At 39.2% G+C, this 18635-nt stretch overlaps 1 protein-coding gene across 1 annotated transcript in view; it reads right to left on the minus strand.

The window, feature by feature from the left end:
* Positions 1 to 2462: 2462 nt before the first annotated feature.
* Positions 2463 to 18635, minus strand: part of LOC141804092 (receptor-type tyrosine-protein phosphatase N2-like) — a 238389-nt gene continuing 222216 nt past the window's right edge. The window contains exons 20-23 of the mRNA XM_074688343.1: positions 17498 to 17551; positions 13579 to 13643; positions 8555 to 8628; positions 2463 to 4092 (exon numbers count right to left, since the gene is read on the minus strand). Coding sequence (XP_074544444.1) covers positions 4021 to 4092; positions 8555 to 8628; positions 13579 to 13643; positions 17498 to 17551 — 265 coding nt within the window. The 3' untranslated portion in view covers positions 2463 to 4020. The remainder of the gene's footprint in view (positions 4093 to 8554; positions 8629 to 13578; positions 13644 to 17497; positions 17552 to 18635) is intronic.

Genomic DNA, 18635 nt, shown 5'->3' on the forward strand with positions numbered 1-18635 from the left:
ATACTGCATCAACAATAAGACTTTATTCACAACTTTGTTTACACCGATAGAACAAAATATCTTCTGCTTTTGACACTTTTTGGTTTATGTACAGAGTTAATGCAACAGACCAGGCATCTATTGATGTTGATGGAGGGTGTGGAGAAAAGACACACTGCAAAAAAAAACATTAAAATGTGATACTGTCAGCATCTTAATTTTTAATGCAGTTTTTTTTAGCGTTTTCTTAATGTTTACAACAGAATCTCTAAAAAAGCAGAAATTAACGATCCAATTCTTCTCGAAGCTGTTGTTGGGAGCATTTTCTTGCAGCGTGTTTCAATATTGTGATGAAAAATGAAGTCCGTCCCAATAACATGACACCATCTTGCTGCAGTGTTGCATCATGCTGATACTGCACCACCTTTCAACTCGCTTTAACCACTATCTGCACACTTTTAGAGATGATAATCCTTGGCTTTTGCACTTTTAAGGTCCTTGGAGATTCTCGTGCAATACATAGTCAGAAATAAAGTGAAGAGATAAACCAATATTTGTTTGTTTGCTTGAGGCCACAAGACAGCACGCTTCTCTGCTGAACACACAGCCATGCAGTAGTAGCAGAGTGTTTGCAAGTCAGACTATAAGGGATTCAAAAATAGATAGAGCAAACATCTGCTATTGGATCGTTAGAGACTTAAAAACTGTCCATTCACAGTCAGCCAATTACAAGCAGTGAAACTGTGAGCTTGTTAAGCAAAGTCATCTTCAGAAAAAAAGGATTTTATCTTGCAGGATAATCATCCTTTGTCAAGTCGAATAAAAATCTCTGTTTCTTTTAAACACAAGGTGCAAAATTCTGAAAGTGGGTTATGTTAGATCTGTTATCAGAGTTACCAGGTGAAACATGAGAAATAAGACTGAGAGGCTTTGGTATTTCAGTGCTCTAACTGTAAACAAGGTAAACATATTTATGGTAAGGGCCTGTGTCCACTTACTTCAAAGCAAGGTAAATTTATTGACAGAGTGGGCCTGTGTCCACTTACTTCAAAACAAGGTAACAGTAAGGGCCTGTGCCCACTTACTTCAAAACAAGGTAGCAGCAAGGGCCTGTGCCCACTTACTTCAAAACAAGGTAGGTTTATTAATAGTAAGGGCCTGTGTCCACTTACTTCAAAAGAAGGTTAGTTTATTAACAGTTAGGGCCTGTGTCCACTTACTTCAAAACAAGGTACGTTTATTAACAGTAAGGGCCTGTGTCCACTTACTTAAAAACAAGGTTAGATTATTAACAGTTAGGGCCTGTGTCCACTTACTTTAAAACAAGGTAAGTCTATGAACAGAAGGGCCTGTGTCCACTTAGGACTCATTCTTTCAGGGCCTATTTTTTCCAATACTTAATAAAGACTCCTCCTTATGCCCTCTCAGAGTCTTTCCTTTCAAAAATATTTCTACATACTTTTTTTTTCCCTTTATGCCAAAAATAATTTAAGAAGAGGCAGGACTTCCACTTTAAAGTTTGTCAACCTGACTGGGTTATCCATGCACACAATTTGCCGTCATGTTTGTAATATTTTTAAAATTTCTTCAAAAGTTACAAAATTAGATTGGGGCCATTAAAAATGACAGTTTTGAGTTCTACCCTCCCTCTGCTGTCTCTGTCTCAGAGTTTTGATTTCAACTTTTGGGTGTCATCTCAGAATTATGAATTTGACCTTAGGTTTCTGACCTTATTTTGGTCTTCTGATCTTTTAACTGCGCATTAAGGAAAAACTTTACGGTTTGCAAGCGACACTAATTCTCCTTCCTCCCAGTTGTATCCAGCAGGTGAAACTAACAGTGACTGCATCTAAAAACTGCTCTGGAATCAACATCATGGAAAATGCTCATGATGGACACAGGCCCTTACTGAACTCTTTTTATGCACATATTATATTTTAGAAATTGTATTTAGCCATTTCCTTCCATTATTTCTGAAAAATATGATTTTAACTTCTAGACATTTTTTTATACCTTTATATCTCCTATGCAGAAGTTAGTACATTACATTAAAAGTTTTACATAAAGACGTTTGTCTCTGTTCATATGGAATAAAAACAAATTATAATAATAAAATATCCTAAATATACTTTTAAGAATTATATATATATATTGTAGCATCGTTTTGGCTCAAACAACCAAATTTGATGCAAGTTTCCTTGAATATTTACGGTATTTGTTAACCACAAAAGTCATTAAAAGCACCACCTGCGCATAACAAAAAGTCAGGTAAGTTTTGACAAAACAACTCAGAAAATTTTCAAATTTCTCAAGCTTAACTTCCCATGGAGAGTTTCTGAAATTTCCCATCCTTTTGCAACTGTAGTTTGTAATCTTTCTGTCAGCAACTGATTTCAGTTTTATTTCCTCATAAATTCATTACATATTAGACCCCTCTAACCTGACCCGACTTAATAAAAGTTGTATTAATGTGTTTTTTGTTGTGTGGGATATGTTAGTTCATTAGTAGTGTTTTGTATATTTTGTTTAATGTATTTACTATTGACTTACATATGTCTTTGGCACACCTTTCCTACGTTCTGGCAGCTTTTTTTACCCTGTTCAGATTAAAGTAATTCAACTGTTAACAATATAGAAAAGTCTCATCTGAAGGGTCTGTTTCCCTTTTGAGTTAGTGAGATGCTTGTGATGGACAGACATGGATCGAGACCACTGACTGTCATAGATACATCCATGAAATCCAAGATAATTATTTGGGTAGGATTTTTCCAAATAGTGAGATCTTTAAACTAATTTTGATATGTTCCTTTTATTTCAACATGAAATAAATCCCTTTAGTCTGAAGACGCGTCTGAGAAAACAAGCCTCAAAGTGTCACTGTGAACTAGTTTAAACTGCACTACAGGTTGAGCTACTGTACGTGTACAAATAATCCTTTAATGCTACATAGAAGAGCTGCTATTCCAAAGCAAGACTATCCTCTTTTATCATAAAAGTCTGCAGCACTTCATTTCACAATGGCCTCATCACAGCAGATTAGAGTTGTCAAAGTTATTCAAAGACTCTCACAAACTTCAAGACGGGAGGTAACTCTGTCTCTGGCCTTTACATTATTAAAGACTGCGGTGTTTATCAGAGGGATTTTCATTAAGACGCAGCACAGCAAACCTTTAGCCCACAGGTTAATCCACGGGAATACGAGCGTTTGGAAATGAAGTGCTGCAGCCGAGCCTTGTTTCCACGTGGCTGGACGAATTCATCAACACATCTACTGTGTTTTTATTAAGGCAGACATGAGTGTAACTTCACTGACAAGCCACAAGAGATAATGGGTCAGGGTGGAGGAATACAAATATTGCTTTCACAAAGGTTGATGGATTTTATACAGTGGAGAAATTAAATAACTCATGCTCAAGTCCAGGTCATTTAGACTTCCTTTGACTTCCATTTGTATCCCTAAAACCTATGTAATTGTGAAAAACGGATGTGGCAACTTCTCAGATTGATGGAGTTGTCCAGCTAACGGTACAAAAACACAAATATATGACTTTTACAACAACTTTAACAGAAAAAAACTCTCTGACTGAAGTTATTTTAGTGATACCCAAACTGTTAGAGGAGCCAAATCCATCAAACGCCCATTAAGGTCAACCCTCACACTCCAACCCAAATAAACTATGATAGATACACTCTTAAAAGAACACAGAGGAACATCTTTATGACTCTGTCAAAATGTGTTTCAGTGTCACTTTGGAAAACAGGCTGCATGGATCAGAAGAACAGAGGAGAGGTCTATCTATGTACACGACTGGATCAGTGGATTCCTGGCACAATGTTTACTAAGACGGAGAAGAGGAGGAAACGGGAAACAACGGGACAGGAGGGAAAGGAGACGGAAAAAATGGGGTACAAAGGAAAGCAAAGGAAGAAGGGGGTGACAACAGCGACTCAGACTAAGGTAACAGGAGGTGAGGACCGTCCACCACATGAGAAAGGAGACGAGGAGGAAGAAGAAGGTCCATCAGAAGGAGGTGCTCCTTCCTACTGTGGAAGAGCTTTCAGGATGGCGTTCACCTCCTCAGCAACGGCCGTCAACGCAAACTCGAACTGATCCTGCAGAGACACAAAGAGGAGGGAAGGAAAAGGGAGAAGGTGGTTAAAGACGGTGAAAGGGAAAACAAAGTTTCACCCTGAGATCAGAGTTTGTCAGGAGCCACCAGAGAGTTGCATCATCACGTCACTAAATGAGCCAGAGATGGTTTACTAACACAAATAAACTCAAGGTTTTGATGAAGAGGTCTTTTTTCTACCCTAACAAACAGGAAAAACAGGGTCTGGTGTTTTGGAAAGTACTTTTTTTGTGGTGGAGGTGTCAAAGAAAAACACTTCCCCTTCAATTTTATAAGAATGAAAAAAAAAATGGTACAAAAAATAAATAAATAAAATAAAAAACATTTAATGGCTACTGGAGGAAGTAGAGGAACTTGCTTGTGCTGGATTTAAAATTGGAAATAAATGTTTGAAAAAATCAATGACAAACTTCTTTCCTCTGTCACTTACAGATTTTTTTTTTTTTTTTACATTTGTAGCGTTATTTAGCCCTGACAAAGGTTCATGTAGTAACATAACACATCCTGCATTATCTCTACCTCCAGCCCCTGATGTAAGCTGTTCCTTCTTCTAGCCCAAGGGTCTTCAACCTGTGGCTCTTTGATTTCTTTGAAGTGGCTCCTTGAAGCTTCAAAAAATATTACTGAAAAATTATTTTTTATTTTTCTTACAGAGGGTATTGATGATTAAAGACATATCTAGGGAAAAAAGAAAATTTTTTGAAATTCCAATTTTTTTTTAATTGTTTGAAAAAAAGTTTTAGAATATTTTTTTAAACTTTGCTAATGTTTTTTTTTTATTTCTATATATTGTTTTTTATTTTTGCAAATTTGGGGATTTTTTTTTGAAATTTTTGCTACTTTTTTTTAGTTCCTTTTTTGATAGAATAATTTTGAAATCTTAAAAAAATTTAAATTTCAATTAGATTTTTTTTTTTTTGCAAATTTATTAAAAATGAAAAAAAGACACCACATGTGCAGTTTCATCAATTAAAAAAAACTTCTGGTTAAGATAACCATTTGTTAAATTTTGAGTAGATCCATTGTAAAATCTCAGGAAACCACCTTAAATCCAGGTTAGTTCAGTCTTCAAGTAAACCATTAAAAAATATACATCCATCATTTTAACAGCTTTGGTCTTTTTGAGTTACAGGTGGCTGGAGCCTAAATCATATGTTAGCGTGAGCAGAATACACCTGAAAATTCAAAGTATACTCTTTTAAGTACTGCATCAAAAGGTATGTATGTTATTAACAACGATCAGAAATCTGGGTTTACAGTGTGGTGGTTGAAAAACAAAGAATGTGTCTGTTTGAGCCAAACCATCACTGGAACTGACTTGGTGAAAAAGGAGTTTGTGCAAGGTATTAAACTCTGTTCCTGCACGGGAGACATTTAGAAATCTGGGCCTCGTGGACAGACGTCACAACAGCTTGTTACAACTGCACCTCTGATAGACAAATGACCCATTAAAACTCTGAGTACATATCTGTCTTTGATGATTCCACTTTTCGTGGAGAAGGTTGTAAAATAACTTTCAGAAGGTTATTGTTGGTTTGGTTTCCCTCCCTGGGTTTTCCTCTCAGGCTGCCGTAACGCTGTGATTATTGGATCTCTGCTGCCCGAGCTCAGACTCTAACCCTCCTCTGTTTGTGCACTGTTTAATTAAAAGTGTCTCGAGTTGCACACTAATGGAAGCTCAGGCTGCACCGAGCAGTGCTGCACATACAGCATCATCAATCATTCATGTTAATATTAATTAATGCAGTCAAACAGCCTTGTGGTGAACTTAACAGCTCTGTGTAGAAAAACACTTCACGTTTTAAATCTATGGAAGTCATTTCTGAGTCACGTTTGGAGAGGGAACATTTCTGTGCATTACATCATAACAAACGTCATTTTTCGTGATCATAATCAGAATGAAATCTGACGGGGACATAAGGAGAGCGCGGTGACAGCGGCTCCTCTCAGGATGCATGGTTTAATAACGCCTGGATCGATACGACGGATGTTATACACACACCTTTTTTTTTTCTTTCTAATTATGTCCACAGATCAGCTGTAATTGAAGTTTCACTGACCCAGCTTTACCCTGCAAGAGGAGGCTCTAACGCCGGCTCTTACAATGGAATAACTCATGTTTTAATGGACGCTGTGTTCTCCATCTTTAATATCTGCGAACATTCCAGTGTTTGACTCCCAAAACCTTGATTATTCACTCTTCAAATAATCAAAAAGTGTATGAAAAGTGTGAAAGCAAAGAGCGCAAGAACTCCATTTCCACATCAAAACTCACTCCCGGCTTTTCGTTCACTTCATAAAACTGAAAAAGCTGCCACAGAACTCCTGATCCCCCTGAAGCCGGTTTAAGAGCAGATTATTACACCTATTTGAATTCCATACATATTCCTGCGTGATCTCGGCAGACCTGACTATAATACCTGCTTTATTACTTCTCAGAAATCGATTGATCTTGCCTGACGGGGAGAAATGAGTCCCCAAAAAAGAAACCTGCTAATCCAGCCGATCTGACAAAGGGGCAGGAGGAATATCAGATGGATTTTGGAATAAAAGAAGTTTTAATGAAGGTGTGACGGATTGTTGGAGACAGTTTTGTGATGTTGAAGGTCACAGGTTGGAGCCCAGCAGCTGTCAATGATGAAACTTTGATTCAACAATGAAAAAAACTGTCGTTTTCAGTGACTTGAAAGACAGACTGACTCAAACTTTGTTCTGCAGACTCTTCTGACGGTGATGAAGTTTCGTTTTCAGGTACACCGTGATCTTAAAGAGGATGTTCCACCTTTGCACTGTCACATGACAAAAAATCTGTTTTCTATCAATTCGTCCAGAAACTTGTCTTCTAGAGAGACATGCATGAGAAATCTGTTTATCCATCCATCCATTCATCTATCCACCAATCCATCCTTTATTACTCTGTCCATCCATTTATCCAATTTCCCACCAATCCGTGGATCTATGGGTTGCAACTAATCAAAAATTCATCTATCCATTCACCTATTTATTTACCATCCATCCATCCATCCATCCATCCATCCTTCCTTTCTTTTATAAATTCATCCCTCCTTCTTTCCAGCCATTAATCCATCTTCCCTACATTCTTTCATCAATACACCAGTCACTCCATCCTACCATCCATCGGTTCATCTACCTATCTCATTAACCATAAATCCGTTCATCCATCCCTCTATCAATCCATCCTTTCTTTCATAAATAACCCCTCCTTCTGTCCAGTCATCAACCATCCTCCTTTCATTCTTTCATCAATACACCAGTCACCCTATCCTGCCATCCATCTATCAATTCATCCACCCAGCTCCTTTTATCCATCCATCCACCAACCCATCATTTTGACTGTTCATCCATCCACCCATTTGTCCAGTTTTCCACCAATCAGTGAGTTTCATCCAAATATTCAACTAATCATCATAAATCCTTTCGTCCATCTATTTTTAATCATCCATCCATCCATCCATCCATCCATCCATCCATCCATCCATCCATCCATCCATCCATCCATCCATCCATCCATCCATCAACCCATATTTCATTACGTCCATCCATCCATCTGTCCAATTTTCCACCAATCAGTGGGTCCATGAGTTCCATCCATTTTTCCGTTTATCCAACTAATTATCATAAAATCATCATCCATCTTCTTCTTTTGTAAACATCCATCCTTTCTTTTATCAATACTTCCCTCCTCCATTCCAGCCATAAAACATCCTCCTTTCATTCCTTCATCAATACACCAGTCACTCTATCCTACCATCTATCCATCTATTCATCCTCCAAACTCCTTTTATCCATCCATCCATTAACCCTTATATCATTTCATCTGTTCATCCATTCGTTTATCCCTCCATCCATTTGTCCAATTTTCCACCAATCAGTGGATCCATAAGTTCCACCCATTCATCCAACTAATAATCATAAATTCACCCTTCTGTCCACCTATTTTAATCATCCATCCATCCATCCATCCATCCATCCATCCATCCATCCATCCATCCATCCATCCATCCATCCTGTCATCAACCTATTCAATCACCTCCTTTCATCTTTTCATATAATGACTTTTATAATGATCTTTTTCATCCATCCATCAAATTTGTCATCTGTCTATCTATTTGTCATCCTATCTATCTATCTATCTATCTATCTATCTATCTATCTATCTATCTATCTATCTATCTATCTATCTATCTATCTATCTATCTATCTATCTATCTATCTATCTATCTATCTATCTATCTATCTATCTATCTATCTATAGATGAACAACTTGTGGCAGAAACCTGTGATGACAAACTTTTTGACCAGATACCAGTGTAAGAAAAAACAAAGAACAAATTCATCAGAAACAAACAGTGCTTACTTTACTGTCTTTCTCTCTTTCTGTATGTGTGTGTGTGTTTTTGTATGCATGTGTGTGTCTGTGTTACCTTAGTCTGGACCATGCCCGGCCTCTGGTCCCTCAGATGCTCCAGAGTGGCTGCAATATCAATCTCCTTGGCACCTGTCAAACACAAACACACACACAGCTTGAAACACAGAGCTGGAAGATCTGAGCTGCAGAAAATTCATGACTTCAGTTTCATTAATGTTTCTACCTTCGTCTCATCACTTCAGTCTCTTAAGGGTGTGATTTTAATCTGCTTAAAGTTTTAATTCATGTGGTTTTTTTTGAAAATCTTGTTTGTTCGTGTACGTCTTAAAAGTCTTTTATGTATAAATGTTCATTAAGAAACAAGTTTGATCTTTTCATAGTTGGACTGTTTTTCTTGTTTGGTTAGATTTTCGATCTAAAAGCTGTGATATTTTTCTAAAAGTTGGCCCTAACACACATCGAAATTCACAATTTGATGTAATTCATGCACAAAGAATAAATGTACATGTAGAGAAATACACACATTAGAATAATGTTTTTCTTTTTCCTTTCCTTCTTTTGGCCGATCAGTCAAGAAAAAGTGTCTAGTCTGTTTCCAAGTATCTTTTCCGTTTAATCATCTGATACTACGACTTTCCTGAGCGCTCTTTCATTCTTCAGGATGTACTTTTGTAATTTGATTTGCGCTCTTCTGATTGCGATGCAGCGTCTTCTGCAGAAACTGACTAAAAGCAATTTACGGGAACATTCCCAAAACTTCAACTATTTGTCATTTAGATCCCAAAATGTGTCAAAAAAATAAATTAATTAAAAAAAAAAACTGCACGGATGAAATATTACTCAGTTGCCCTTCGAGAAGAAAGAAAGATACTGTAAGAAGAAAAACGAGGGAAGTCCTGGAAAGAGGGGATGAGGGAGATGACGGGGGCAATAATTACATTTGCAAAGAACAAAAGAAATAAATAAAACATTTAATTTGTTTTCTGTCACTCCTTCCTCCTCCTCCTCCTCCTCTTTCCAAATCCAGAGGAGACAAAAAAGCGCAAGAATTCTCTTTACCTCTTTCTTGTTGTGACACATAATAACACTTCTTTTTCTCTCTTGCATGAGGAGGGAGCTGAATGCTGGGAGAACTGCTCATTCACACCGTTTTCTTATTCGGTTTCACAGGTTTTGAGTTTTTTTTTTCTGTCTCCCACACAATGGACCCCCTTCGAGCCAGGAAAAGCTGCAGCACACTACTCGCTGCTGTAGTTTCTTTTTTTATGGCAGAGGAATTAACAAGCTGAGGGCTATTGTGCAGGTTCTGATAAACCTCAAATGGACGGTGTAAAAAAAAAAAGCTTCTCCTTTTTTGCAGACGTGGTGGAGGCAAGAAAGAAGAGGGGTGGTGTAAAAAAAAAAAACTCTGGCCTCATTTTGAACTTCCCTCCCCTGCAAGAGCTCGCTTCAGGGTGGAGGTCGGGGAGTGGGGTTGAGGAGGGAGGAGGAGGAGGAGGAGGGGTTGTATAGAGGAGGAGAAGGAGGGAGAATATGTTATAAGAAAGAAAGAAAGTCCTTGAAGAGGCCGTAAAAGACTGGTGAAAACCAAGGCTGAGCTGGGAAAAAGAAACACAGGGTGCTGAAAAGCTCTGCAGCCCTCGATGGGTTTCATTCGATTCTTAAGATGAAGAGGAGGGTGATGAGTAGGAGGAGGTGATGTGGTGAGGCGGGGGGTAATGCGGAGAGAGGGAAAGCCTTTTGGAGAAGTATAAGACGGGAAAACAAAACGTGAGAACCACAGAAATACCTCCTCAGCCCTGCAACACGGCTGTACTCACACGAATTTACAATCAGGAGGAAAAGAGTGGGAATGTGGAAACGAGGAGGAGGAGGAGGAGGGTGAGGAAAAGTGGAATAATTTGGAGGCTGAGAGAAGAAGAGGAGGAGGTGGTGGGAAGAGTCTTTGATCAGGATCGGGGGAGCCTGCAGACCTCAGGGCCTCCAGCTTCTCAGGACTGACAAAAACCTCCAACATAAGAGGGGAGGAGAGCCGACATGTTCTGGAGGGAAAGGAGGAGTTTCTCTGCCGACCACGATGTCAGCGAGACGTTTTGGTTTGTAGCGATTAATTTGACTTTTCAAGACAGGAGTTATGGGTCCTTTTTCTTTCATTACCAGGCCGTGTTAAAAGCTTGATTCTGATTGGTCAGGTTTCTCAAGAACAAACTCAACACAAATCAAGAAGTTACAACACGCTTCACCTCTGCTTGTTGACTCTGTGGCAAAACGGTTCGATTTGAACAGAACTTAAGGCCTCTGACTGGTCAACACCAAATAACAGTGGTTATTCATTCTCAACATGAAACAGCAGCAGCCTGGAGCAACATCCTGCCCTGCAATCTAGACACCAGCAGCAGTACTGGCATGAGCATCTTTAAGCTGCTGATCTCTACAAAGTCAAATTCCCAAGAAGACAGAGATCGTGGGATTCCCGTGGGATGGGAGTCGACTTTACTATTAATCACGTGATTGGGACGGTATGGGACAAAAAGTTGACAAGAGCAGACAGCAGAGGGAACCAATCAGGAAGATAAAATATAATATGCGACATGCGCCGCCGTTTCGTAGTTTATTTCCAATAATCCTACACTGTAATGGAAGAGAAAAGAACTACACTTCCCAGAAGCCAACAGTAATCTACAAAGAGTAAATCAAATCTAATTCAATGTATTGCCTGAAAACTAAAAGAAGTGGGAGTGGCATGGGACTTGAATGGAGAGGCTCACCAAAAAAAAAAAAAAAAAATTAGATAAACTTTAATGTCTCCATTGGGAAATTTGTCATGGACAAAACCTGTGAACAACAGAAAATGGGTAACAGACCAGTAGGTGGCAGAGTACTTTTATGCAACACACAGAAAAAATATGCATCTGTGCATTAAGCTCTTCATTAATTGAGTAATGAGTACAAGAAAACATAAAGAGGACACTCAAAAACTTTGAACATAACAGACATGTGCTAACGGGAGCTGTGATGTCACTATTTCAAACTGTTCAACAGAGTTACGTAACCATTCAAAACTGTACTTACATTGCTATATTTAGACTGAACTACCTTAAAAACTCAGTTTGAAGGCATAATTTCCGTCTTTGATTTAAAGGTCCCATATTATGCAAAAACAACTTCATTAGGTCTTGTAGTGAAATTTGTGGGTCTTTGTCTTTCCTCCCAGCCCACAAAATGTGATATTTAATGACAAAACCTGTACTTAGTAGTGCTTGTGAATATAAAATCCTGACCTAAAACGAGCTGTTTGGATTTTGGGGATTTGCCAACGTCAGTGATTCCCTTTTTTGACCAATTAGGAGCAAGTTTGACCTGATTGGTCCACTGGAGCAGATACCCCCAAACCCCCTCCCCGCTGCTGGAGAGAAATTTCTCCAGCAGCAGGAAGGAGAATGCCAAAGTTGAAGAGCCATCACTGCTCTGTTTTTGGCTGTAAACAGCGACATAGTTCCATTCCCAAGCTTCCCATCTCATAAGAAGACAGACTAAGTGGCTTGAGTTCATTTATCAAGGAAATGTTCCAGCTACACTCAGTAAAACTGTGCATGTGTGTGCTAGTCACTTCACGGCTGACTGCTTTTCCAACTTTGGACAGTCCAACAGAGGGCTAGCCAATAGACTGGTCCTGAATCCAGGTGCATTGCCAACCATCCACCAACAAACCTGGGACCCTGGAAATGTGAGTATTTTAAATGCTGTGTGCTGTGGAGCAGATGTAAGAGCTTTTCCTCAGTGTCCCCCCTGTCTCTGTGTTAGCTTCAAGATGCTAACTTTAGCTGCGGTTAGCCTGTTGTTTTAGCCTGTAATGCTACGGTAAACAAGCTTCGCTGTTTTCTAAACATTGTGCACTCGGAGCTCGTGGCGCCGCTCTCAGTGACGCTGAGGAGCGGGGTGGTATCAGCGGTGGCTCATTTACATATGAAGGCCTCGCCCACTAAATCCGAGTGTTCTGAAGAGAGGGAGAACCTTGGAGCTGCTAGTGAGCCCAGCGCTCTTGTTATGATAGATATGAAATAAAAACAAAAAGCAACAAAGTCACCCCATGTACAGAGGTTTGAGTCCTCATGAGGGCAGCCCTGGTTCTTTCTTGCTCTATCATCTTTGAAACATGACATAAAAGCCTAAAAAGCTACAGCCTTCACATCAGGGTCCTGCGTTTCCTGTTGGGACTCTATTTTGCATACATTATCCTTCACACCAACATTTCAATCTCAGCTACTTGGTTAAGAGTTTTCATCTGTGTGGAAACTCAAAACTGACAGAATTTAAGAAAGTTTTACTTATTCATACACCTACACAGATTTATTGCAGTGTCCAAAGTTCCATGTTCTCCTCCGTGGAGCCTAAATATGTATCTTAATGCTGCTTAATGACTGGATATAATCCAACACAATTTAGAGAACTGACACTTAATTTTATGTTATATCATGAACTTTCACCGCCTCATGAAAGATTCAGCTCTCTACATAATTATCTCTGTGCTTATGATATCATAATTACATTTATTACATCTAAAATTACAGTAATTACCCTGTTCTCACAGAGTGTTTAACATGCAACAAATTCGTGAGACTTCACATAAAGTTCAAGCTCCACTGCTCGACTTCAAAAAGAAGTTTTAGACTTTAAAGTTTGACAAAAAACTCAGGGCTTCTTTTATCACAAGTTTTATCACTTATGCTTTTATTTTGAAAGGGTGTGAGTATGATTTAGGAGCTCCAGGAGAGAGAAAAACTGCCGTAAGGATTCAAAGAGTGCATCATGGGCTGAGATAATGAAACAGGTATTAATTAGTAGTAATTAAACAAAAGTCTCAACAGTGATTTAGCTGCTTTGTGCTAATAGAAAATATCATTTTCACTTGCTAGTCACAGTAATTATCTCATTAAATCTCATCATTTCCGATGCAGTCATTGTCGCAATTTGACAAAATTACTTTGTAATGGTGGTGATAATAATTTTGTGAAGTTCTTCATGTTGTTAAACCTTTTCGTGCGAACAGAAAGAACAGTCGAGAAAAGATAAACTCACCTTTAGCCATCTTATTGAGGACCATGTCGACCAGGATGTAGGTCCCAGATCTCCCCGACCCGTCACTGCCAGAGAGAGAAAGAAACATGATTTAAACAAAGACCAAAAGTTGTGCTGTTAATTCAAATTAGTGTGCAAACAAACAAAATGATTTAATCTGAGGTGTTAACTGGATGTTCAGTAAGTCTCTGCTTCGGCTGTCGCTCTGAGTAACAATTCAACTTGTTTCCCACCATCTCTAAAATTTAAATGATTGTTTTTTTTCTGCTCTGAAAACAGATTTAACAAGACGCCAGTGCTCAGCGTTTGAGAGGTAGTCAGACAGATTTAATATGTTTTGGTTTGATGAGTCTCCTAATGCTATTTCAAGGGGATAAACAACTTCAAAGGTGTATAATTATGGAACAGACAGACTGAAAGGGGTTTTATTTTGGGTCAGGATTTAAAGACACATACAAAATTCTGCTTTTCAGTGACAGCGGGACAGCTCCAGTGTTTGTCTGACAGAGACGTAGAGGATTTATTCATGCATTCGTAATTTTATGTACATCTCTGTTGGTTTTTATATATACTGACAGGTCCATGTATAAATTTGATATATTTATATGTATTTTTGGAAAGTGCACACTTTTGTTGATCTATGTCAACATTAGTGTATCTTGTATTAGTTATCTTTTTTCATTTGTTGATTGTTCACATTTTGTCCATCTCCGTGCACATCTGTTTGTGTATTTGTGTTTTTTTTTCTTTTTTAGACAAAGTGACACATTTTTTAACACTGACATATCAAAGGATTTTTGGGTGTATTTTTGCACAATTGCACACATATAGAAATTTCTGTAACTTAGCGAGTAGTTTGGGATTTTTGCACTTTTTTTTTTTTTTAATTGAGATTTTCAAGATGCATAATAAAAATAATCGTGCTTGTGAATTTTCATATTGGAAACACAATATAAATTGAAAGAAAAAAAAGAAAAAAATACAATTAAATGAAAAAAAGAAAAAAAAGAAATTATAAATAACTGAATAGATTATACATACAACCAATAACAGGTCAACCCAATTCAGAAGAAAAAGAAAAAAAAACTGTGCAGCAGTCTATGGGATTTTAAAAGCCACATGTACCCCAAATCCTGCCTCCTGTACAGGCAGGGACGAACCAAGACAAACAAATGCAGAAATGCAAATTTGGATTTTTGCACATTTGAAGGTGAAGTACAACATTTGTGGGTTTACATGCATTGATGATTGTTTTAGCACATTTGTTGACCCATAGACACAATTTATGGATCTGTAATTGCACGAATGCACATGTGGCTCTACTGATCTATGTGCACATTTGTTTATGTGTTTGCACATTTGCTGAATTAGTCACGCTGGTTTTAGTTCACTTTTCAGGATTTTACGAACACTTTTAGATCTCTGCACTTTTAAGATCGATCATGTGCATTTGTCGGTCTATACGCACATTTGTGGTTCCATTTATACTCGGGTTGGGTATTTCCAAGCACTTCAGGATTTGATTTGATTCGATTTAATTTTGATTGAAATGCCTAGATTATTCATTTTCGTGCCCCATGTGAATATATGTGGTATGTCACCTCATCTATTGGAGCAATAAAACAACCCAAACGTCAGACTTTAAAGCCAAAGGACCTGGCTTTATGCTGCTGCTGCTGCTGCTGCTGCTGCTGCTGCGTTGGCTGCCATTTTTTGTTGTTTGGTCTCTGGTGGCCCTCGTCCAGACAACGCAAGTAACACAGTCCCCCTCACTTGCCAGGAGATTAATCGATTCAGAGAAATTACAGAATTGAAATTGAATTGGGCAAGGAAATATTTTGATGCATTGATTCATCACTATTTTTATCCACCCCTGATTTATACAATCCTTGGTCCATGTGCACATATGTTGGTAAATGCACACATTCAACGGTCTATAAAAGAAGTCACAGCTCTACGTTTGCATTAACTGATATGTGTACACATTTGTAGCTCTTTCTACCCATTAGCAACTTCTTTTGAACACTTTTTGATCCATGCCGATACATTTTAATCTTTGCACATTTGATGCCCTAGAAGTATTCATACTCAAGTGTTTTTTTCCTAGCATGTGATAGAATCTTTTGCACATTTGTAGATGCATGTGCACATTTTTTGTCTTTATTTTGTAGTTTTTCTTCCCATTTTTGGATCCATGTGCATATACTTGATTTTTGCGCTTGTAAAACCCTACCACTTTGTATACATGCTTTTTTTTTCCTCTATGTAATGGAAACTTTTTTGCACATTTGTGGATCTTTGAACACATTTTCTGGCATCTGTACGGATTGCTGTAAATACTTGCACTTCTACATTTCTAGATGCATTTGTGGATTTTTGGATGTATGTTAAAATTATTTTGCTAAATTAGCGATGTAGATTCATGTCAGGAGCTGCAAACTGATGTCTGCACCCTAACCTGTCGATTTTAATAGGCTAGTATGTGTGCTCCAAGCTCAAATTTGTGTTCAGTTGCTACGCACACACGGACAATCACAAACACACACAGCTGCATTTTTCAACACACTGTGAGGCAGTAATTGAGCAGTACCATCACTGTATCTGTTTGTACGTGTGTGTGTGTGTGTGTGTGTGTGTGTGTGTGTGTGTGTGTTTGTATGAGTGCCTCCTACACATATCACACTATCACTCTGATCTCAGAAGGTACGTGTGTGACCATGTGTGTGCATGACTGTGCAGCTGTGTGTGTGTGTGTGTGTGTGTGTGTCTCCCACAGGTTATTACGTCCTGATTAGATCTGTCGTATCGCTGCACCTTGCCAGGATCATTACAAGGCGATCAAAGATATGTGATGTGTCTGAGTGTGTGTGTGTGTGTGTGTGTGTGTGTGTGTGAGCAGAAGCCTGAGGGCTGTGAGTAAACACGTCAAGATGTCTGCTGCCTCCTTTCACTCTGGGTGAAATGAGAGGCAGGAGAGACGAGGGAAGACGGAAAGAGATGAAAAACTGACCAAAGATTGCTGAATCCAGTTATTACGACTCTTCCTTTCGAGATTTCAGTTTTTGAATCTGTGGTGTTAACACACAGATAAATATGGTTTGATTTTTACAAGCCCTGTATTCAAAATCTCAAAGCTCTAGTCTCAGGTAACTGGCGGCTACCTGGAGCTCGATAAAGACAGGTTTGATTCTCTGGTGCAGCCCGCAGTTCAGCCAAGAAACGCTGGGTTTCATCATCCTGGAAGAGCCATTAGACCATATTAAATAATAAATCACTGAGCGCAGGAGCGAGCCCACAGATCAGAGCGATCTGTTGTGGGAGATATTTTTTGTCTCTAATCCAATCACTGCAGAGTTTTTCCACAGAAAACCGTGGCAGATTTTTCTCTTTAATACAGATTTAATTATGTCTCGCTGGCCTGAGCTGCTCTCTAAAGGTGGTGGAGAAATGCAGATGTGATCACACACACCGATGCAGCAAATACATCCTGTTTCTATTTACCCATCCTCCCTCTTTCTCTCTTTCACCCGCTGGCTCTGACCGACACGCTGCAAACTTTGAAGTGCCTCCAATTAAAAGTTACCCTCCTCCGTGGACAGTTTGTCCAATTAAATCACAACTTTCTGGCTAATTTCTCACTTTAAATGTTTGCCATCCTCCGCCATGCTGACAAGTGACACTAGCGCTTGTAGGAAATTAAACGGTAATGTGGACCGGATAACAGAAACCACGAGGGAGCTGGCCAAGTCCAGCATCAAATCATCCGAGCAGGAAGTTTGTGGGTATCAGTCAGAAGGTCTGCATGTGCTCATTAACCACAAATCACAGCTCAGACTGAACAAACCACATTTTATAACCCTGATGTAAGCAGTAAATTAATGAGAAAGACAATAAATGCTGTGGTTATTCTGGTACTTGCCTGCAGTGGACAATGATAGGACACGAGCGTCCCCGGTAGCACTTGTTAACTTTCCTGCAAAAAAAAAAAGGAGAGAACAGAAAAACAAGCTCAGTGTTAACATCACAGATACAGACACACAGAGTGAGGACATCATGTACCAGAGCTTTTTAAAAAGAATAACACGGAGAACAGCACACGCAGCATCCACTGTGCTCTTACTGATCCGAGAAATAACACACAGACATGTCCCTGACAAATGGAGGGGGCAGACACAGGGAAGGGATCTGCAACCAACATCATCTGGAGACGGTTCAGAGAATCAAAGACGATAAATCAGGTGACACTGACCCCACAGTGTGTTCAGTGTTCAGACATGTCACATGTAAAAATGAGTCATTTTAAAGATCCTTAACCACCAGGTGACGACTTCCTTTCACCACTGTGAGTGTGTCACCCTGACCCCCCAGATCAACATCCATCCTTGTAATGACTGTATCTACTAAAACACATGGACAGCTCAGCTTACATCAACACATGCAGTTAACACCTTAGAAAACCCTCTATTTAAACTTTTCAAGCGTGTCTACTCTTTCTGTCTCCTCTGCAAACCTCTTTACAACCTGACTCCTCCTTTTATGCTGTGTCTGATTTGACCAGGGTCATACCTATTCTCACTGATGCTTGCGTTGGTGGTATATGGAAAGCAGTGGCGGCTGCTGGTCAGTCAAGGAGGGGAAGGTCATTTTTTTCTGGCCTACATCATAAATTGGTTTATTTATTTAAATGTAAATTCCACCCTCCATTTCTTTTCGAGAAAATTATCAGTGACCCTGTCGTACCAACCAGGTGTTTTTTCCAGGGATTTTACCAGAATTCTCTCAACGCTCGTAGTTTTTAAGAAAGGTAAACTCGCTGGGGATCGATAAAGCCTCCGGATCAGTCCAGAACAACTCAGAAGATGCTCCGGCGCAGGATTTTACTTCAAGATCGCTGACTGGCTCATTTCACTGTCAATCAAAAAGGGATTCAGCCTCAGACAGATCATCCAATCATCATGCACAAGCCCAGCGTCCAGGCCAGCCCACTGCCTCAAAGACCCCCAGAGACGCTGAGCGTCCGATGGGCGGGACAAAGCCCAGTGTTTATCCAATGACCG

The sequence above is a fragment of the Halichoeres trimaculatus genome, unplaced genomic scaffold (genome assembly GCF_033239565.1).
Source record: "Halichoeres trimaculatus isolate MK-OKI-2021-1 unplaced genomic scaffold, fHalTri1.1 fHalTri1_scaffold_15, whole genome shotgun sequence".
Taxonomy (NCBI): Eukaryota; Metazoa; Chordata; class Actinopteri; order Labriformes; family Labridae; genus Halichoeres; species Halichoeres trimaculatus.